At 42.4% G+C, this 23239-nt stretch overlaps 1 protein-coding gene across 3 annotated transcripts in view; it reads left to right on the top strand.

Moving 5' to 3' along the window:
- BRAF (B-Raf proto-oncogene, serine/threonine kinase) overlaps window positions 1-23239 on the top strand; it is a 136768-nt gene that overhangs the window by 5598 nt on the left and 107931 nt on the right. For all 3 annotated transcript variants that reach the window (XM_032783183.2, XM_075069045.1, XM_075069041.1), the window contains exon 2: window positions 14092-14193. In XM_032783183.2, coding sequence (XP_032639074.1) covers window positions 14092-14193 — 102 coding nt within the window. The remainder of the gene's footprint in view (window positions 1-14091; window positions 14194-23239) is intronic.

Raw genomic sequence — 23239 nt, 5'->3', positions numbered from 1 at the left:
ATGGGACTCTGCAGGGGCTTCTAGGTGAAAGTGGTTTGGTCTCAGCAGGGAGGGGTTGGGTGTAGAGGTCTCAGCAGGGGGGCTGGGTGCAGCTAGTTGGGCGTCTGTGGTATGGCGGTCTGGATGTGGGGGCTCAGAGTAGGGTGACCAGATGTCCTGATTTGTATAGGGACAGTCCTGATTTTTGTGTACATTTCTTATATAGGCTCCTATTACCCTCCCACCCCCGTCCCGATTTTTCACATTTGCTGTCTGGTCACCCTAGCTCAGGGTGGTGCAGTGGGTAGGGCTTATCAGGATGGGGGTTTGAGTGCAGGAAGCTCAGTGGAGGGTCGTCTGGGTGCAGGGGTTGGGGTCCAGAGGCAGGGGGCTGGGTGCAGGGAGGCTCCAGATGCAGAGGTTGAGGTTCAGTGGTGTGGGGTTTGGGTATGGAGGGCTAGGGGGGTTCTGGGTGTATGGGATGAGGCTTGGTGAAGGTGTCTGTATATGGAAGGTCCAGATACACAGGGATTGGGCAGATGGGGGAGCAGCTCCCTGTACAGGGACCCCTGCCCCCTGGAACTAAGGAGCAATGGGGGAAGGGGAGGATGCTGAGCTTCCTGCAGCTGGAGGTGGTTTTTGGGGATGGGTCTGACACAGCCCTGTCCTCTCCTTGCAGAGGAAAAAGAAGTCCTTTTCTCTCTTGCCTCCAGCCCAGCTGGGACTAGCAGCTGATCCCGGCTCAGGTGTCTCCAGCCCTGCAGTGATGTACTGGTTGAGCTGGGGAGTGGTGCATGACTGCTCTTGCAGCTTCTCTTTGCTTCCCTGTCAGAAAACCATTTTCTGTGGGGAAGCAAAGAAATCTGCAGGAAACATGAATTCTGCGCACGTGCAGTGGCGCAGAATTCCCCCACGAGTAGAAAACGCATACTTTCTAGAGGCGCCAAGACCTCTAGACACTAGAGGTGAGTGCATTTAGGGTATATGTCTTTTACATCCCCTACTCCATTCCCATCAGTTGTTCTCTTATAAGCTGTACTCTCAGATGAGGACAGGGTTTTCAGGACCTGGTGAAAACTAGAGATGAGCTTTGGGGAACAATCAAAATATTATACCTGACTTCTAAGGGGGCAAGATGGACATTTCAAGATGGGGAACCAGCCCTCTGAGTCTTCCCTTCTTTCCTGTCTCTTGAATGCCTCAGTCTCCACGCACCTTCTCAGCTCCCAGTGGCCAATCCGGTTGTCCGGATTCAAGCTGTCTGTCTACTCTTGGGTGAGTTTCGGGGACCTTAGACATTCAGGCTGGTTCACCCCAGAATGGATTCTCAGAGCACAGGCTTGTTCAGGTAGGGAGCATCATGGGTTTGCAGGATGGTTGGATGTGTTTAGCAGCTGGGAATAGAGACTACATTCTTGTCACTGGGGAGTAGTTCCAGAATTATTAAATCATTCCAATTGGATTCTGTTCTTTCAGAGGAAGAAATTCAAAAATAGATGACTCAGGAAGTCCCTGCGGAGACACCCAGACTTGTTAGACTCCTGATGCCACTTTAATGGCTGGGGAGAATAAGTTCTGCTTCAGCCTTTTTGAAACTTGTCGTTATTTTCAGTTTTGAAAATATTTTAATTTTTAATAGTCCATAATATTTTCTATTGATCCGAAACAGCTTTTCCCCCCCCAAATTTTGAAACTTTTTACCTTTTTTCTCTTTTGGAACAGTTTATTTTTCAAACTCGCAGCATTTCCCACAAAACAAAATATCCAGTTTCCACCCAGCCCTAGTGAGAAGCCACCTTAATTGAGTGATACTTCAGTTCATACTTCTTTGGTTTGGAAAACATATTTTTTTCTCCTTTTGAAGTATTTTCCTGCCAAGTGTAACTTTACGTAACAGATGTTTGGGGATTGAATGAATTTTCTCTTATGATGAAAGTTAATGCAATATGCATTCCCAATGGAAGTACTCTACTGTGATGAAGCCATTCACTATATTTTCCTCATTACAAGACACAAGATGGATCATTGAAAGAGTCCATGTATCAACGTTCACACTTTTTGTTGAAATCTGAATCTTAGAAATCAATTACTTTTGGTTTGGAAAAAAGGTTTGCAATCAGTTACTCAGTTTCATCAACAACTTGTATCTCTGTGATATCTTCCCTGGCAAAATGAAATGTAGTTGTAAAAAGAACAGGAGTACTTGTGTCACCTTAGACTAACAAATTTATTTGAACATAAGCTTTCGTGGGCTACAGCGCGCTTCATCGGATGCATGCAGTGGAAAGTACAGTAGGAAGATATCTATATACGCAGAGAACATGAAACAATGGGTGTTACCGTAAATGCTCTAACGAGTGATCAGTTAAGGTGAACTATTACCAGCAGGAGAGAGAGAAACTTTTTGTGATGGTAATCAGAATGGTCCGTTTGCAGCAGTTGACAAGAAGGTGCAAGGAACTGTGTGTGTGTGTGGGGGGAAATAAACATGGAGAAATAGTTTTACTTTGTGTAATGACTCATCCACTCCCAGTCTTTATTCAAGACTAATTTAATGGTGTCCATTTTGCAAACTTCAATTCAGCAGTCTCTCGTGGGAGTCTGTTTTTGAAGGTTTTTTGTTGTACGATTGTGACTTTTAGGTCTGTAATCAAGTGACCAGGGAGATTGAAGTGTTCTCCGACTGGTTTTAGAATGTTAAAATTCTTGACATCTGATTTATGTCCATTTATTCTTTTATGTAGAGACTGTCCAGTTTGACCAATGTAAATGGCAGAGGGACATTGTTAGATGTGCAGGTGAACAAGCCTCTGATAGTATGGCTGATGTGATTAGGTCCTATGATGGTGTCCTCTGAATAGATATGTGGACAGACTTGGCAACAGGCTTTGTTGCAAGGATAGGTTCCTAGGTTAGTGTTTTTGTTGTGTGGTCTGTGGTTGCTGGTGAATATTTGCTTCAGGTTGGGGGGCTGTCTGTAAGCAAGGACTGGCCTGTCTCCCAAGATCTGTGAGAGTGATGGATTGTCTTTCAGGATAGGTTGCAGATCCTTGATGATGAGCCTCCAATTAAAACTTCTCCAGCGCAAGATGATGGCTAATAGCGTTCTGTTACTTTCTTTGTTGGGCCTGTCCTGTAGTAGGTGACTTCTGGGTACTCTTCTGTCTCTGTCAATCTGTTTCTTCACTTCAGCAGGAGGGTATTGTAGTTGTAAGAATGCTTGATAGAGATTTTGTAGGTGTTTGTCTGAGGGGTTGGAGCAAATGTGATTGTATCGTAGAGCTTGACTGTAGACAATGGATCGTGTAGTGTGGTCTGGATGAAAGCTGGAGGCATGTAGGTAAGTATAGCAGTCAGTAGGTTTCTGGTATAGGGTGGTGTTTGTGACCATTGTTTGTTGGCACTGTAGTGTCCAGGAAGTGGATCTCTTGTGTGGACTGGTCCAGGCTGAGGTTGATGGTGGAGTGGAAATTGTTAAAATCATGGTTGAATTCCTCAAGGGCTGCTTTTCCATGGGTCCAGATGATGAAGATGTCGTCATCAACGTAGTGCAAGTAGAGCAGGGGCGTTAGGGGACGAGAGCTGCGGAAGCATTGTTCTAAGTCAGCCATAAAATTGTTGGCATACCGTGGGTCCATGCAGGTATCCATAGCAGTGCTGCTGATTTTAAGGTATAAGTTGTCCCCAAATGTGAAATAGTTATGGGTGAGGACAAAGTCACAAAGTTCTGTGACCAGGTTTGCCGTGACATTATCGGGGATACTGTTCCTGATGGCCCTTTTATTATAGAAACACTATAATTTTCTCCAAAGTACCCAACAGCAAGCAAAGACATGCACTAATTAATACACTAAAATGTATTTACTATCAAAATACATTGCATAGCTCAATTGTCAGTGAGTTTTTAAAAATAAGAATTCTGTTACGTAGAGGGATACTAGCAGTAATTTCTGCAGCATATTGTTTAAGTGTATAGCATATTTAAGCCTCTGAAACAGTGTTGTTAGTAAGGTTAATTGAAATAGTAAAACTTGCTGAAAATTGGTAATTTTAGTTTTTAATACAGTATTTGAACGGTTGCATGAGAGAGTGTGATAGAGCATGAAGTCTACTTTTTTCATGTATTTTACCTAATGTTGTCTGTAACTTTGCTTGATTTAAAATGTTTTCCTTATTTGACAAGTTTTTTATTTTAATTTATGAAATGTCTGAACTTCATATTTTTGCAAAGAATTGCAAGCAAAATTGCTCTTTTTGGCATTTTTTTTTGGAGGTCCCTTAACACCTTTCACGAGGGTTGTCTTTGACTTGTAAACTTCAGCTTGGGCAGAATTTTTTTCTATTAATTTAATGGAGTAAAAATTTCTTCTATTTCTTCCCCTTCATCCAGATGTCCTGGGCACAATAACTTTTTTAATTATTGCAGTATTCTCCATGATTTAAATACTCTAGTAAAGGGAAAGGAAACAGGTAGCTGATGCTTCCACAAATATACCTCCGGCAGAGCAAGCTGGAAGAATATGCTATAAAACTTTATATTCCAGACATTCTGAAAAGAGCTTAGTCTTTGCTAGAGTTACCATAAGATCTTCCAGTGTCCTAATTGCTCTGTGACTCAGGAAGAGCAGGCCATTCCTTTTATTCGTTGTTTTTTTATTATCTAGCACCTAGGTGCTTATTTACAGAATTTTAAAAATATCACACACATTCACAGTGGATAAGGATGATCAGGTCTGGAATCCCTTGGGTCTTCTGGCTCTCCTTATGTTCACCTTGGCCTATACTAGCTGGGAAGGGGAATCAGAACCCGATTCAGCCTTGACTACACTGTTACCACATTCCTGTTTCTGCTTCCCTTATGGGCCAAAGTCAGTGGTCTTCTTTACCAAGTATCTGCAGCAGTTACTCCAGTTGCAGTCGCCAAATCCAGTTACATTTATTTTAAGATATGTGGATTTGACGTAATGCAGGAAAATCTCTAAATAATCAATTGTAAATAAATGTAGCTACTAGGATATTATGATGTGTTGATCGTTTGACATACAGTTTGGATTACAAATGTGAAGTATTACCTACAACATATATAAATGTTTTTAGTCTTCCTCCATCTCAAACTTCCTGATACGTAGGGCTGTCAGGCTTTCTTGCAGCATGTCAAATTAATGTTACAGCACATCTCATTGGAGTTCTTTGGTTCCATCTGTACTAAGCAAGTATGCTATTATAGGGACATGGGTTGCATATAAGTTGTTGGTTGCATGGATTGTCTTTGCATTGGTGCAGTATGTTCACCCTGCAAATCAGTTTGAAAAAACACTTTTATCATGTTCACATGTAGTTCTTTCAGCCGGTCCTGTATCAGGGCATTTTAGGACTAACTGATCTCATAGTTCTAGCATAGCTTTGTGGAACACTTACAAAAATTTGTGATCTGAAGGGCATTCTGAAAGACTTATTTAAGCATTCTTATTTGTTGCAGTGAATTCCTTTGGGGTTGTCACCTTTTTCAGCATGAAGTGCATGAGAGACGTTTTTGGTGCAAAGCCCTAGTACCAGTGTCACTGAGCTGTTGGCCTGGAATCCTTTGGCTTCTCTGGGTTAGCTAGTATACCTCCCTATGAGGAAAGGGGAGGGGAGAGACTTAAAGCACATCTGTCACTTAGGCTTTGGGTCTCCAGCATTGTTAAATGGGGCTACTGAATTGAGCTTAAATAATTTCCTGAAGGCTACCAGAAGTTTAATTTCTCCTGACAAAGAATACCATTCAGCTCATGCCAGTAGGTGAAAGAAGAAACAGATTCTTTATATCAGGTATTTCCAAATAAAAGACAAGGATGTTCTGAATATAAAGGATCTAGTATTTCTGGTAGGAAAAGGTAGAAAATAGTGTCTGCAATTATGTAGCTTCCTAAGGAAGGTGACTGTCTGTCTGTGCTCTCCAGGCTTTTGCAAACACTTAAGTGTGTTTGGGGGTGGGAGGAGGGGGAATGTAGTACGACCACTAAAAGTATCACAGGTTTCTTATAAGAGACCAACACTAATAATTCTGGGTGTTGCCTTTTGGTCTGGCATCAGTTATTAATTTCTGTAAAATACTTTGGCAGCCATAGCCTAATACCATAATATTTGAAGACTCCTTGGCAATGGATCCCCTATTCTCAAACATCTCTCACTAAGAATTGACAGACTAACTAAACTAAACACATCTTACACGACACTTATTTGTAAACGGTAACGTAAGATGTCTACACAAAGCTTATAACGTGTTAAGATCCATAATCATTGTAAGGTGTATGTATAGGTATTTTTCAGAAACAATGTATTGAAAGTATGCTTTATGCACTTAGAGTAGAAATTAGTCATCTGGAGATAATGTAATGGCCCATTTGGGCAAGGGGGAGTTGCCACCTCACCCTGTGTGGCTGGTGATGCTATGCAAGCTCAGTTGTTTAGCCTTGAGCAATACTAAGATGTTGAATGGGAAGCCATCAGAGGCAACAACAAACAAATGAAACCACTTAAAGATAAAAACAAACAAAAAATTACAAGTAAGTATTCACCCTGTCTGTGAATAGAAACTGAAGGCTGGTTTTGGTACAACATGGAGGGAAAAGCACCCCATTTACTGAGGATAACCCTGTGTGGAGCAGGGATGTTTTCCTGAACTTTCAGATTATGGTTCTTAAGAAACCAGCTATCCCTGAAGTAGATTGGGAAATCTACTTTATTAAATAGGAAGGGTAGCTGTTGATAAGTGTAGACCCAGATTTGCATTTTATGATTTTGTTTTATATTGTAACCCTTTTCATAGAATATCAGGGTTGGAAGGGACCTCAGGAGGTCATCTAATCTAACCCCCTGCTCAGAGCAGGACTAGTCCCCAGACAGATTTTTGCCCCAGATCCCTTAATGACCCCCTCAAGGATTGAACTCACAACCCTGCGTTTAGCAGGCCAATGCTCAAACCACTGAGCTATCTCCTTCCTCCTTTTTTTGTTTCCACCACTCTTATTTCTAGTTAAATCTTCATTTTTACAGTAAACAACAAATATGTTTAAGTGCTCACAAGTGTTGTGTGTTGTACAGGAGTGGTGGTTTAAGGTAAAATTGGTAAACTGGGGTATGCTGAACCTTTGGGTGTAGAGAATCTGGAGTTTTTGTGAGTAAACAGTGTCGGGAGCTAGATGTCACAGGGGAATGATTCAAAGGGACTCGGGGATTGAGGTACATCTATTGTTAATCTGCAAGGCAAATTTAGGGCTGCCATAGCCCAGAGGAGAGTGGTTGAAAGGCTGGTGGCGTCATGGAGCTGATGCCCAGCTACTTCAATAAAGACACTCTTGTGGAAAGCAGGGGGTAACAAGGTGACTCTCAGTCCTGGCTAGCCAAAGAACTGTCTCAGCCTTCCAAGAGTAAGAACATCTCTCTCTTCCCCACCTTCTCCCTCCCCAAAGCAAAAGTAGGTGCTTGTGTGTGTGCATGTTGTATTTATTATCCTAAGGTTTGTCAACATGGTACTTTTGTGCACACCAAAGGGATGTAAATTTTAATCCTCTTGTGTTGCACAGTAACCTGACCCAGGTGTGGTGCCCTAAAAGTTCCCTAGTGTGTGTTAATTTAGACTACGTTGACATGCTTTAGTGCATGCCGTCAGGCTCCATGGGAGCCAGTAGTGCATCACACGCTAGTGAGGACTAAAATTTACACTCCTCTGGTGTGACTAAATCCCTGTAGACAAGCCCCTGGAAAAAGTGATGGGTGTGGGTAAGGGTGCAGTTAGAAGAGAGCTTGAGAACAGAGTGGTGTATTGCATTTAGCCTGCAAAGTCATAGTGCTTATTCTTACGCTATCCAGCAGTGAGTTCTATAGTCTTGGACTGGTTCTTGCAAAGATTCTATCTCCCATGACTAAGTTGCCCATATTGATCAACAGTTTGATTGTTATGACAGAAGATAGTTGTAAAGGAGAATGAGATGTGATGATCTCTTGTGTAACTAGAGCCATAAGAGGCTCATATGCACTTGCTTGCTATTTGGACAATTGGAAGGAACCCACACATCTGTTTGTGCTGCCGGAGGCAATGGGCTTCCTTCTTAAAGACCCAACATTCCAGCTTTTCCCATGTAGGTGAATGGGGTGTGATGTTGCACTCTACATGATTTTATGAAAATATGCTGAGTGAATATAATGTAACAGGAATATGCTTCATGCAAAAGGTCTCTTGTAAGGTATCATTACAAATCTTACGATCTACTGAGCAGGTCATCCTATTTGTATAAATGTACCACTCCTGTATCTGAAACTAGAAATATGAAATATAACTCTGAGGTCCTATTGTAATTATGCAAAGTGTGGGCCATTAATGGTGGCTTGGAATCTTGATGACTCCCATCAACTAGGACAATTGACTGTACATGGCTCTGTTTACTTGTAAGCCTTCCTGTATATTTGTGTGCTGACAAGTGGGTAATGAAGTCTTATAGTGACATGTGATCATGTCACCTGAACTAGAATCCATCTTTAATCTGGTGCTTTTCCATTTAGAAGGAGTGGTGGTAACCCAGAGAGAGACAAAGGATTCCCACCTTGTGCAAAAGATATGTAAGGGGCTGGAAAAGAACAAAGGGGGCTGCAGTCATGAGAAATCCCCTAGCTACCATCTGAGCTAGAACAAGGACTGTACCAGGGGAAAAGATTGGGCCCAAACTAGGAAGGCATCCAGTCTGTGAAAAAAGCCCATTGAAACATCTCTGAGGGTGAGATTGACCTTTTATTCAGTTTTCTTACTGTATTAGGCTTGGACTTGCGTGTTTTATTTTAGTTACTTAGTTATTCACTTTGTTCTGTCTGTTATTACTTGGAACCACTTAAATCCTACTTTTTGTATTTAATAAAATCACTTTTTTTACTTATTAATTAACCCAGAATATGTATTAATATGGGGGGGGGGACAGCTGTGCATACCTCTCTATCAGTGTTATAGTGGGTGAACAATTTGAGTTTACCCTGTATGAGCTTTATACAGGGTAAAATGGATTTATTTGGGGTTTGGACCCCGTTGGGAGCTGGGCATCTGAGTGCTGGAGACAGGAGCACTTCTTAAGTTGTTTTCAATTAAGCCTGCAGCTTGTGGTGGACGTGGTTCCGACTTGGATCTGTGTTTGCAGCAGGCAAACATGTCTGGCTAAAATAAGGCAAGGCACTGAAGTACCAAGTTGGCAGGGAAAACAGGCTCAGAAGTAGTCTGGGCACATCAGGTGGCATTCTCAAGGGGGTTTCGGTGATCCAACCCATCACATAGGTACCTTATGTGGAAGCCCAACTGGACTCCAGGCCTTCTGCACTGGTACAGTATCAGTGGTGTGAACCTAGCAGAGAAGAGATATTGAAGCCATCAGGCTTCAAAATGGATTAAGTTACAGATTTGGGGCCTGATAGCCATAACAGTAGCTTATGGCATGGGAGACCTCTGTATGAGGTGACAGCTATGGAAGCTGTAGTGTTAAAGTCAGGTTGTGTTGTGCTACATGTGATTGACTGCCTCCATGAAGTAGTGGCTTGTTCATGGGCTAGCTGGAGTTAGGCAGAGGCTTCTAGATTCCCTCAGTCAGATGGAGTAATCACATGCTTCCTGCTTGAGATGGGTTGTACATACATGGAGCTTCATTTTTAAGGAGCTGTTCTCTCTAGGACAGTCTAGAGATTAGTGGTCTCCAACCTTTTTATACCCAAGATCACTTTTTGAATTTAAGAGCAACCCAAGATCTAGCCCCCGCTGCTCATTCCACCCCACCTCCTGTTGTTCACTCTCCCCCACCTTCACTCACTTTCACCAGGCTGGGGTAGGGGTTTGGGAGGGATATGGACTCTGGGCTTGGGCTGAGGGGTTTGCAGTGTCGGAGAGCACTCTGGGCTGAGCCTGGGCAGGGAATTGAGGTACAGGAGGGGTGAGAGGTGCAAGCTCTGGGAGGGAGTTTGAGTACAGGAAGGGGCTCTGGGCTGGGGCAGACTGTTGGGGTGCTGCAGAGGGTACACGGTGCTGGCTCTGGAAGGGGGCTCAGGACTGGGGCTTGAGGTGCAAGAGGGGGTATGGGGTGCTGGCTCTGAGAGGGGGGTCAGGGCTGGGGCAGAGGGTTGGGGCGCAAGAGTGGGTTTGGAGTACAGGAGGGGGTATGGGGTGCTGGCTCCGGGAGGGGACTGGGGTGTGGCCTCCTTCTAGGCAGCACTTACCTTGGGTGGCTCCCGGTTGACAGTGCAGCAAGACTAAGGCAGGCTCCCTGCCAGCTGTGGTCCCATGCTGCTCCCAGAAGGGGCCAACATGCCCCTGTGGGGGAGGGGCATGTGGCCCTGCTTGCCTACCCTCTCTGCAGGCACTGCTCTCGCAGCTCCCATTGGCCACAGCTCCCCGTTCCTGGCCAATGGAAGCTGCGGGAGCGGTGCTTGCAGGCAGTAGTAGTGCGCAGAGGGAGACTCCGTGCCCCCCCCCCCCAATCCCAAGGGCCACGTGGCCTCACTGGCCTCTTTTGTGAGCAGTATGGGGCCATGGCAGGCAGGGAACCTGCCTCAGCGGCAGCCACGCTACACCATCAGAGATTGCGATCGACTGGTTGGTGACCACTGCTCTAGATGCAGCTTTTTTGAGATAAGATCCATGAGGTAAGGTTCAGAGCTTTCACTGACCTAATATTCTCAGAAATGGTTGATTCAAACATACAGGATCCTCTCTATGTGCAAGGTAGAATGAGTGTTGTCTCCTGTGTTCGGCAGTTCTTCAAGGATGGGTTTGATCAGTGTACCACAATATGTCTAATTACCAGTTACTTGGCAGGAAAGAGAATCTGATTGTAGGCAGAGTATTTCAATCAATGTGAGGGCCATGTGAGTTGTCTCAGATTGAAGCTAGCTCTTTCATGAGTGAGGCATACTAGAGAGATCGGGTTGCAGTGTCTGCAAGCAACACACTATTGGAGTTCTGCATAACTTGTTTAAGATCCACTTTTGAGGGATGCTTTCTTTACTTACTGGATGGGGAGGGAGTTCATGTACCTTTCCTCCTGTAAGTAATGCACCTAAGGGAGTAGAGCTCAAGATATTAATTTTTCAGGTAGACTCCTTCCAACCATCTAGGAAAACGAACCAATTCCAATAGAAAAGGTCCATGATTGTGTGAAAAGGTGTGGTTTAGAATTTACTGTGTGCTCTTCCCAACTCCTTTGAGTACATTTGGCAGCTATTTGGTCTTTTCCAGGGCGTTAACTCCAGTTTTTGGCTCTGAAGGGCTGCTCTCTATCTGCCTATCAGCTGCTGAATAGAGTGGCCCTCTCTTCCTTCTGGTGCTACTGCTTCTAGAACAGTAGAATGGGGAGGAGGGAGAGAGAAAAAGCAGCTCAGAATAGTAACTGCTGGATGCAAAGTAGAAAACATCTTTGCAGGGAGGGAGGAAGTCATTCACCCTTCAGCCACCACAGAGAAGAAATGGGGAAGCTTCTGGTAGTACAGGGACAACCAGATGAGACCACCTTGTCCACTGACAGTTCCTTCCTCAACCACCAATGTATGTGATGCTGTTAGTGCAGGAGAGGAATGTTAAGTCCTAAGCCCCTCCATGAGGTGGTTATCCATGGGTGGGATTTTCAGAAGTGCCTAAATAACTTAAAAGTGAAAGTTGCATTGAAAGTCAGCGAGACTTGATTCGAAGTCACTTAAGTGCTCTTAAAAATTGCCAACCCTACCAAGAGCTGAGTGGAGATGTAGCTTAGTAGGGACTCCAGCCATAGTGTTAGAGTGGATTTCTCATGCTCACAGAAAATGTGGTGTGGGCTGGGAACTCTGTGATCACTGCTTAGTTTTAGGATACCTAAAGCCCTATTTAACACTGGAGGTAGATGAGCTTATAAATGTAGTACATAAAAAATAAAAAGCTTAAGTGCCCATGCTGGATGTGAATGAGGTGATTAAACTTTAGTGTAACAGCCTCCTTTACAACCACTTTATATGTGAGCAGACTTATTAAATGAAGGTTCTCCTTCGATACGGGTGATTTCAGCTTGTGTCTTGAGTGAGCGTTAGGGCTCTTACAGATCCAGTTGCAAATATCTTCCAAGGTAGTGCTGGGGTTCCACCTTAATCATCCTGCCTACTTTCTTTCCCAGCATCCAAACCAGCAGGATCTTATTCCATCAGTTTACCAAGTAAAACTCCCTGCTCTCTTACCTGGAAGAGATTCAATGACAGAGCTTTCTGATTCTTCTGATATGTATACATTGCACAGCTCTCTCATTGCTGCTGCTTGGCAGGCATACAACTTAATGGTCATATTAACAAACATTTGTGTGAGTTCAGAAAAAAAAAGTTGGTCTTTACAGCCAGCCTCCACTGAATTTACATATTTGGAAGGCAGCCACAAAATTCTGTACATCTTTTTACAAACTATTATAGCTTGAAATTGGCCTTTTGAGAAGAAGCAAAATTTATCATCAGTACTTCAAACTTGTATTGGGCTAGAGGTTACCCAACTGTCTTTTCACCTTGTTTTATTTTTGTGGTGTCCCCATCCTTAATAGCTACTACTGAATAACTGAGATATCTTTATTAAAATATGAATTAGTTAGGTGTGTTTTGAACTTCTAACATGTTCTGTGTTGCAGAAAGATTTTTCTCTTTACTTACCTTCTAGTATAATGTTTGAGACATCCATGGAGTTGGGATTCTGTTACTGGTATCTTTTTTAATAGAACATAAAGCTAATTCCCTGCAATTTTTTCCGTAAAGGTATAAGTTCTATCACCACCATCCCACCTCTCTCCTTAGAGACTGAGGGATTTGTATTTTCTTTCCTGTGACCTGTCAGTGAATCTCTGAGGTTCCATTGGAAGAAGCAGTATGCAATTCTCCATCTTGGAACTGATGGCTTTTTGAATTTTGAGCTATATTACTTTTCCACTAGTCTCTAAGTAACAGCATCGGTTTTGAATAGTGATACTTTTATAAATGGTACCTTCAGAGAACAGATAAGTATTTTTTCTCTGGCTTGTAGAAATTAAATCTTTCTCACTTTTCATCACATTAAGTTGATAGCAAATGTAATTTTAAGAAAAATTAAAAATATCTCTCTTCTGGAGGCCAGAGTCTATTGGTCCAACAAGTAAAAAAATTCAACTTCTACTGGATCAAAGTACCATGTTTTCCTGTAAGTGAACTTACTATTGTATTGATTCAGCTTCAACAACTGAACATTGCATAGTGATGACTTACACTGCAAGGTAGCACTCATAGTCATCTCATAATACTAACAGTGGTTATTATGGGCTCTTTCAAGAAGTTGCAGAGTCAGTGGGAAAAACTTGCAAACAGAGGCAGTAAAGAGCCCCAAGTGTACAATGTGTTTAAGATCAGGGTATTTAAATACTGCAGTGATAGGTACATTAGAAATATCTAGATCATGTGATTACAGTAGTTAGCAGTTTACCACTGAATGTTTGATATTTGTTGATTTGCAAGTGTCGTCATAGCAACTTGAACAGATTAATAAAATCCTGAAACTTTGAACATTATGTAGATTAGTTTTCTCCTCTAATCAGATTTCCATTTTATGCTGTATCATATGTAACCTTAGACATGTCACTGCACATCTTTACCTCAGTTTCCCCATCTATAAAATGGAGATAAGGCTTTTGTAAAGTGTTTTGAGATCTCCATATGAAAAGTAATATATGAGAGAGATGTTTGTTTTTTTTAGCAGTTCCTGCATTTCAAAATGAAAGGGTCTTTGCTCAGTTTAGTTTGACTGGAACAGAACTGAGACTGTATTGATACTGATAGTAGGTGATCATAATAACCATCAGTTGCTGTTTTTGATTGATATTACTGATACTTTGAAACAGTATTTTCATTAAGGACTTTTGTCAACAAAGCTCTGGAAAAAAATGATTGATTTGGGTCTAGGACACGTTTTACAGTCATTTTCAGTAAAATATGGAGTCTGCCTATTTTCAGCCTTAAAGATTAACTTAGTTTTTAGCTACTAAGATATGGGTTCATGGTTTTTAATTTTTTAAAATCTATCTCAGACTTGCCTCTTTTGATTTACAAAAATATATGTTTATATTTTAGGTATGGAATATCAAACAGATGATTAAATTAACACAAGAACACATAGAGGCGCTGCTTGACAAGTTTGGAGGAGAGCATAACCCACCATCAATATACTTGGAGGTAAGCTTTGAGTATCAAATGAACTCCATTGGGTTAGTGTAATACGCTTTTTCAAGTATAAAGTAACTGTCCCGTAGAAGACTGACAGAAATACTTGTAATAGGGAACTATTTCCTCCTTGACTATATAAAAAACGATTATGCTTTTAATACTTAAAGATGGAAAAGAGATACTAGTGAGTGTCCTCTTTTGTGACAAGCTATAGGGTTCCTGGTGAGTAATATGCATACCACTGAGGAAAAGGCAGAAAGCTGTTGAAATAGGTGTGCTGTTACAACTAGCACAAAACATAAACTCTTAACGGCAGCTTTCCATTCTGCATTCTAAGTGCATGTAGGTGTGCATATGTATGTATCTGGTCGCAGCTCCATAGGTAAGGTAGAGTTGTGTTGTGCATTGAAACCTTTATTTTGTCTAGGGAGAAATACAAACTTAAAACAAATTCTCCAAGTTTAGAAGACTTTTTGAGCACAGTGAATTTTCTGAGAATGTATAAGTAAATCTGTTAATTTGTTTGCATTATAATTAATAACATTGCTTTTTAAGAAATTTAGTATTGTGTTTTTGTTCCAAATAATCCTAATGGAATAACATACTTGAAATTTACCATGATAGTTGAAATTAATTGAAATCTTAAACTGTTTGAGAGAACTAGTTGTAATTAAGCTATATTGTTGTTGTCTAATTTTTTTATGGCTAGATGGGATCAGTTAAACAGCTTCGGTAACTCTCAAATGGGACCATTGTGACATAGTGCAACCAGTCCTCACCCTTTCTGTACATCTGACTTGCATGCAACAGTTTTATTAGTTGTAATGGCTCAGTTGTATAAGGGAGACTGGACATGCAGCGAATTCTTCTTGGTTAGATTACTTGCCCCAACTGTCATTGCTCTTTAAAGATTCTGTAGTGAAGACTAGTGAGCTAGTTATTTGCCTTTGCTCCATTGCATGTTAAGGCAAAACTGCTGGGGGCCCAAGCACAGGGGGAGCCATTAGAGCATGGACACTGGGACTCTGGGATTGAGTTCTCGCTGCCTTTGGGATTGAATTCTCACCGTCTTTATTCACATAGCACTGATTTTACTAACACAGCATTCTGATAAATCCATTGCAGTTTAAGGGCCAGATTCACCATTACACTTGGGTTGCTTTGCTCTGCTTTGGTGTACTGCTCTTAAAAGTTAAAATAATAAAAAATGTTATATTTTAACAAATTATTATAAATATGTGATAGCATTCTCTTTGTGTTTCTTGCTTGGTGTTCATATATAACACTTTTTAAAAATGAAGAGAATTCACAAACCAAAAAGCTGTTACTTTCTCTTAACCTTAACTCCATAACATCAGTAAGTTTAAGAATAAAAACATTACAGGGATGTTGAAATTCAGAAATAAGGTTACACTTAAAAAGAAAACCAGATTTTTTTAACAGGGGCAGCTCTATTTATTTTGCCATCCCAAGCATGGCAGTTAAGCAGCCTTCAGCAGCATCCCTGCGGGAGGTCTGCTGGGGACGAGGATTCGGCAGTGTTTCTGCTGGTGATCTGCCGGTCTCATGCCTTTGGCGTATCAGCCGCCAAATTGCTGCTGAGGCCATGGGACTGGTGGACCTCCTGCAGGCGTGCCCCTGAATGCTGCCTGACTGCTGCCCTCACAGCAACCAGCAGGCTGCCCCCCGCAGCTTGCCGCCCCAGACATGTGCTTGCTGCGCTGGTGCCTGGAGCCTCCCCTGTTTAAGGTATGAAAATGCATATTTAAGGCACCCAGATGTCTCTGGGGCAGGGATTCTCAAACTGGGGGTCGGGAGTCACAGGGTTATTACATGGGGGGTCACGAACTATCAGCCTCCACCCTAAACCTCGCTTTGCCTCCAGCATTTATAATGGTGTTAAATTAAAAACACTTTTTTATATATTTATAAAGGGGGGGGGTCGCACTCAGAGACTTGCTATGTGAAAGGGGTCACCAGTAAAAAAAGTTTGAGAGCTGCTACTCTAGGGGATAAAGAGACAGGATTAAAAATGATATTTAAACATATGAAAGAAAAGTCTAATCCAGGACCAGAAACGCTAAAATGCTTTAATCAGAATCCTATATTCTTTGCATAACATCACTGCAGGGCAGAGATAAGGTTTTTTGGTTGCCTTCACTGTGCATTTCTATATCTAAACATGTTAAGATTTCTTTGATCAACTTGTTTGTTTTAGCCTGGTGCAAAAGTAGTGGTTGGTGCTTACTAGCTTGTTAGAAGTTGCTGTGACATAATTGGTCTGAGAGTCTAGTGTATCACAGTGCTGGATATAAAGCAGCCTGACACACAACAAACACACACATGTTGATGTTAATTGCAGGGTTGAAAGTACAAAAATGTAGAAAATATGTTCCACTGTCTGATTAGAAACAGTATGGTTGTCAAAGAAAGGAAGACAAATGTTAAATTTCAGCAAGTGCATGTGACCAAATTCACCAGGAAATTCTCTGCATATCAGAGACTTTAGAAGGGAGATAAAGCAATACTGGTAAGTTACAAGCAGCTCAACAGATGTGCATACCGTTGAGAAATCTAATAAAAATGGAAAAACAATGTGGATAACCTGTGCACCACCATCTTGCCTGTTGCTCAGGCTCTTACCAGGGCATCATCCTCAAATCAGACCACCTGCGGTTTTCATGACCAGGCTATGTCTAAATCTTGCAGATGCTTTTTGCATGACATACCTAAAATATGCCTTTCTTTTCCATCCACACAGCTAAAACTCTTGTTCACGTCTGATCATACCATGCGTAAATTACTGCAGCATACTTTTCTGTCCTTGACAAATGCAGTCTTGCCCTATTCCTATCTATTTGGAATTCTCCTGCAAATATACTTTTCCTAGCCCATCACTTTGACCATGTCAGCCCTTTCTTTGCATCTCTCTTTCTGTTGAATCAAACATAAGATACTTGTCTTTGTTTTCAAGGCCCTTTGTGGCCTGTCCTGACCTTTCTTGTCCTCTCATTCACTATCAGGATGTGGACTTTGTCTCAGATTGACCCGTGATACCAGCCTCCATTGCCCACGTGTTAAATTTTCATACATGCACCTTTGTGCTTTCTTCCATGCTGCCCCTCATGCATGGTAGGAACTCCCCATGAACATCTGTAAAACTAACTTACTGGGGTCCTTCAAAATCCTCCTTCAAACTTTCTTTATACTTCCCATCCGTCTGTATCTGTCCATTGTATCTTCTCTGATGCTTAGTTTGCCTTTTGTTGGAATACTAAGAACTTAGTGACAATAGTTGAGCACTACTAGGGAAAAACTGCTTCACTGTTAAGCAGTGAAAGATGTGGAAACATGCAAAACATCTTTCTGGGGACTAAACACAACTTACTTAAACCATTTCTGTTTTTGTTTTTTTTTTGTTTTTTTTAAGCGATACAACTGACAGTTGCTGCTAGCTCCTCTTGATCCAACATGTGACTGTAAAAAAGGGAATGGTGGTTACTTCCACAAAAACAGAGAGCAAAAATTCAGTTGTTGCCACCAAGCACATATATATTGTTTTGTGTGTAAGGTGCTCAGGAATGAAAAATCAGGCAGGGAGACAACCCTTAACCCTCATCAAAGATTTCCAGATATACTCCTCGGAACACCTGCAGTGAGTCTACAGCAGGGGTCTCAAACTCAAATGACCATGAGGACCACATGAGGACTAGTGCATTGAACTGAGGGCCGCATCACTGACACTCCCTCTGGCCGCGTCCCCGCTCCACCCTTTCCCTGTCCCAATCCAACCCCTTCCCTGAAGTCCCCACCCCAACGCTGCCCACAGGGGGTGCAGGTGGTGTGCAGGGTGTGGCAGGGGGCTCAGGGCAGGGGGTTGAGGTGCAGGGTGCAGGCTCCAGCCCGGCGCCGCTTACCTAGAGCTGCTCCGGGGTGGCAGTGGCGCGCATCAGGGCCAGGGCAGGCTCCCTGCCTGCCCTGGCCCCCTTCCCTATGCTGCTCCATTCCAGGAAGCAGCTGGAACCATGTCCCTGCAGCCCCTGGGGGAGAGGGAGGGGCTCAGGGTTCTGTGCCTGTGTTGTTTTTGCTGCTCCTCTAGGTATCTCCCACGAAGCTCCCATTGGTCGCGGTTCCCTGTTCCCGGCCAGTGGGAGCTGTAGGGGGTGGTGCCTGGAAGGAGGCAATGCAGGAGCCCTCTGCCTCCTTTCCCTTCCTCCCTGGCACGAAGGGGCGTGCTGCCAGCTGCTTCAGACAGCAGCACCGGCCTCGCAACGCCACAGGGGGCAATTCCACGGGTAGGTAGGGGGGCGGGGGGAGCTTGGTGGGCCACACGCAAGAGCCCCGCGGGCCACATGTTTGAGACCCCTAGTGTACAGAGAGCTGTGCTGGCTGTTTTTGTTTCCAGCTGCTCCTGCAGGTGACAAAGCTCTTCACTGCAAAGGAGAGTATAGATGCCTGTAAAAGCAGTTGGAAACAAATAGGAGCCAGCGTCTGTCCCTCTGCTGGAGTCCACTGCTACTTGAAGGAAGAGAAAATACTGGAGACGCTGCCAAGTATTAGAGCAGTCTGCAGGAGAAGAGTGTTGAGGTGAAAATGGAGTGAAACGTTGGGGCAGCATGTCAAGGGGAGAAGGGAGCTAAGAAAATGTCTACACAGCCTACAGGAGCAAGCCTCCCAACCTGGGTTGAGAGCCCACCCTCAGCTGTAGGTTTTAGTGCTGGAGCTTCAATCTGAGCTGCAGTTTCAAAGTGCTTATCTTTAGAGCTCCAGTGTGAGCCTTGCTAACCCAAGTCTGTTGTCCTGGACTCAGAGGTTCACTTCCATGGGTTGTGTGGATATACCATAAGTGACAGGGACATGTGTTGGGGGCAAAAAGGAACATGGCTGCAGAGAAACTTGCAGGGGAGTGGTGAAGGAGAAGAGAGAGGTGAAATGAAGAACAAAAATACAATGATTAACTGTCCAAAAACGATAAAAACACGTGTATTGTTAGAAGGCCAAAACAACATTAAATATTTTTCTAATAAGTCTTCTATATAAACTATTACTTAAATTGATTAAATACAGCATCTCCCTGTGTCCTCTAACATGGTTGTAACGGGGCTCTTCTGTCCATACAGCCTACATGGAATAACCAATTTTGGGTACAACCACGTTTAAACATGTTTTTTGTAGTGTAGATGAGGGTTAATTTTATTTCAGGTTATCTTGGTTTTTCTCAAATTCTCTTTTCATAACTCATCGTATTAGGGCATAGTTTTGCCCAGTCTTATTTATCTCTCCTTATATGGAAGCTGTTCCTTACCCCTAATCATTTTTGTTGCCCTTTTTCTGAAACTTTTCAAATTCCAATATATCTTTTTGAGAAGGAACAACCAGATCCGCACACAGTATTCAAGATGGAGAGTACTATGGATTTGTCTAGAGGCAATATGATATTGTCTGTCTTCTCTCCCTTTCCTAATGATTCCCAAAATTCTACTAGCTTTCTTGCCTGCTGCTGCACACTGGGTGGATGCTTTCCGAAAATTATGCATGTTAACTCCTAATCTTTCTCGAGTGGGAACAGCTAATTTAAACCTCCATAATTTTATGTGTAATAGTTGGGATTATGTTTTCTAATGTGCCTTACTTTGCATTTATCAGCATTGAATTTCATCTGCCATTTTGTTGCCCAGTCACCCAGTTTAGTGAGATCCCCTTGTAACTCTTCACAGTCTGCTTTGGACTTGCTTATCTTGACTAGTTTTGTATCATCTGCAAATTTTGCCACCTCACTGTTTACCCCCTTTTCCAGATCATTTGAGTGTGTTGAATAGGACTGGTCCCAGTACAGACCCCTGGGTGACATCACTATTTATCTCTCTCCATTCTGAAAACTGCCCATTTAGTCCTATCTTTTAACCAGTTATGGATCCAGGAGAGGACCTCTTCTCTTATCCCATGACAGCTTGCTTTGCTTAAGAACCTTTGGTGAGGGACCTTGTCAAAGGCTTTCTGAAAATCTAAGTACACTATATCCACTGTATCATCCTTGTCTACGTATTTGTTGACACCTCCCCCAAAATTATAGTAGATTAGTGAGGTATGATTTCCCTTAACAAAAAACATGTTGTGTCTTCCCCAGCAAATCATGTTCGTCTATGTATCTGATAGTTCTGTTCTTTACTACAGTACCAGGCAGATTGGTTGAAACTAAAGTTAGGCTTGCCAGCCTGTAATTGCCAGGAACCCTTTTTAAAAATTGGTGTCACATTAACTATCCTCTAGTCATTTAGTACAGGAGCTAATTTAAATGATAGGTTACATACCGCAGTTAGTAGTTCTGCAATTTCCTATCTGAGTTCCTTTAAAATTCTTGGGTGAATACCATCTGGTCCTGGTGGCTTATTACTGTTTTTAGCTTATCAGTTTATTCCAATACCAGTAAATAAATATCAGTTTATTCCAAGCTGGGCCAATTCTTGCGATTATTTACGTAAAAAGAATGGCTCAGGTTTGGGAATCTCCCTCAAATCCTCAGCCATAAGACAATGCAAAGAATTTATTTAGTTTCTCTGGAATGGCCTTATCTTCCTTGAGTGCTCTTTTAGCATCTTTATTGTCCAGTGGACCCACTGGTTTAGCAGGCTTCTTGCTTCTGATGTACTTAAATTTTTGCTGTTTCTTTTTGAGTCTTTGGCTAGTTGTTGTTCAAATTCTTTTTAGGCCTTCCTAATTATATTTTTATACTTCAATTGCCAGAGTTTATGCTCCTTTCTATTTTCCTCAATAGGATTTAACTTCCACTTTTTAAAGGTTGCTTTAGTGTCTCTAAACTGCTTCTTTTACTTTGTTTAGCCATGGTGGCACTGTTTTGGGGGTCCTACTGTGTTTTTTAATTTGGATGATAGTGTCAGGTCTTTTCAATTTACTTTTGGATTGGCTAATACAGAAAGAAGAGATGAATAAACATTGTTTTGTTTTGCCTTGGAGAAGCTGCAAGAGCATCTCGAGATTCTGTAGCACACTTTTTTAGTGGCTGTGATATATAATGCTACCAAACTGCGCTCTGGAATTAAAAATATCTGTTCTTAAAGTGATGGAAAGACAACAATTGCTGAAGTGCTGTTTCCCCAAATGTGCAGTGTATGATTAGCTGTGACTGGCCACTTAAAAGGTGGCTGATCATATTGCGAGCACCCTAAAGGAAAATTGATCGTTAGACCTGGTATATGCACTTTCAGGACTTTAAATTTTTTATTTTTTAGAATCCTCAAAATAAGAACTAGTGTCGCTTTTGACACTAGCAACAAGACTGATGATCTACAGCGACTGAAGAGGTAATGTGAGATTGTTGCAAAAGGAGACTTCAGGGAGAAAATAGATAAACTACAGACCTATAAGTTCAAATTTGGTATTAGAAACATATTTTAGTTTTTGGTTACGGAGAAGCTAAACATGTATACAGGTACAGAGAGATCAAAAGCAGTCAGCTCGGATTTATAAAGGAGAGGCCATGCTTAAAAATCCAGTTAGTTTATTTAAGCAAGTGATAATGAGCCAGCGTCGGTGAAGTAGTAGACCTATTCTGTTTATTCACTTAATGTTTCTATGAGCCTAGATTTACAGTATTGTATAAGTGTATGCAAGGATGGCAGAGAAAGGCTTTTGGAAGTTTAAAGAATTGATATAGCAGTAGTAACATACCAGAATATAGTAGTTCTGTAAATGGGTACAGATTAGGTTGGAGCAGGGGTTCTTAAACTGGGGGTCGGGACCCCTCAGTTTAATGAGGTTATGACATGGGGGGATCGCAAGCTGTCAGCCTCCACCCCAAACCCTGCTTTGCCTCCAGCATTTATAATAGTGTCAAATATATTAAAAAGTGTTTTTAATTTATAAAGCGGGTGGTTGCACTCAGAGGCTTGCTATGTGAAAGGGGTCACCAGTACAAAAGTTTGAGAACCACTGGATTGGAGGGTGTTGGTAAGGGTTTTTCAGGGATCACATCTACACCTGCTCTTTCAAACTATTATACCAATACCCTGAATTAATTGTTACAGAAAACCTAGTTTGCAAATGTAAACCCAGTATGAAAAGAAGAGGGCTAATCAAAATATAGGAAGAGGACTAATTGGTTTTATGGCTTTTATTTTTATTTGGGGGAATCTTCTTCCCTCCCAATTCCTTCTTTTGAGAGACAATCTAGAATTACAAAGATGGAGGTGGTTGTCTTTTCAGATAGCGTAATTTCTCATCTCCCTTTCTGGGTCTCTCCAAACTTTTTGCTTTTCTGTATTAGGGAGTTTTGCCATTGACTTAAATAGGGCTAGAATTTAATTTCAGGTTTCTGCATAACTCAGGGTATGGCTACACTTGCAGCTGTACAGCGCTGGGAGTTACAGCTGTCTTTGTACAGCTGTGTAGGGAAAGCGCTGCAGTGTGGCCACACTGACAGCTACCAGCGCTGCAGTGTGGCCACATTTGCAGGACTGTTGGGAGTGGTGCATTGTGGGCAGCTATCCCAGCATTCAAGTGGCTGCAACGTGCTTTTCAAAAGAGGGGGTTGGGGTGGAGTGTGACAGGGAGTGTGGGGGAGACAGAGAGAGTGGATTTTTGGAGCTGACACTGTTCTTAGCTCCCTGCCTTGAAAGTTCTAAGGACTGGAAGATACACAGCACCTACCTTCAATCATTTTAAAAGTTTCAACCCCTTCCCCCACCCCTCTCTTATTCACTAAATGCAAATTATGCACTCCTAAATAGCCTTCAGACCACATAAGCAGCTGCTCAACATGGACTCCCCCCTTGCCCTCCGCTGTGTGGCTTCTCTCCTTAAGCAAACAGCTGTGAAATTCCAAAGCAATTCCCCTGCCTGCCTCCGCTCGCTCGCTCGAGCAAGCAGACAGGAGCTGTTTTTTTTTAATTTCAGATAAGCAGCTCCAGGGTGCCTGGAGTTCAGCCACTCTTCCGGTTTGTTGTGAACAGGCATTCTGGGATACCTCCTAATACCCTGGAGGCCAATTACAGTGCTTTTGGTGGCCACATTTGACAGGCAGCGCTGCATCACCAGC

The sequence above is a fragment of the Chelonoidis abingdonii genome, chromosome 1, assembly GCF_003597395.2.
Source record: "Chelonoidis abingdonii isolate Lonesome George chromosome 1, CheloAbing_2.0, whole genome shotgun sequence".
Taxonomy (NCBI): domain Eukaryota; kingdom Metazoa; phylum Chordata; order Testudines; family Testudinidae; genus Chelonoidis; species Chelonoidis abingdonii.
The sequence above is the reverse complement of the archived record's forward strand: the minus strand, read 5'-3'. Positions and strand labels throughout refer to the sequence as shown.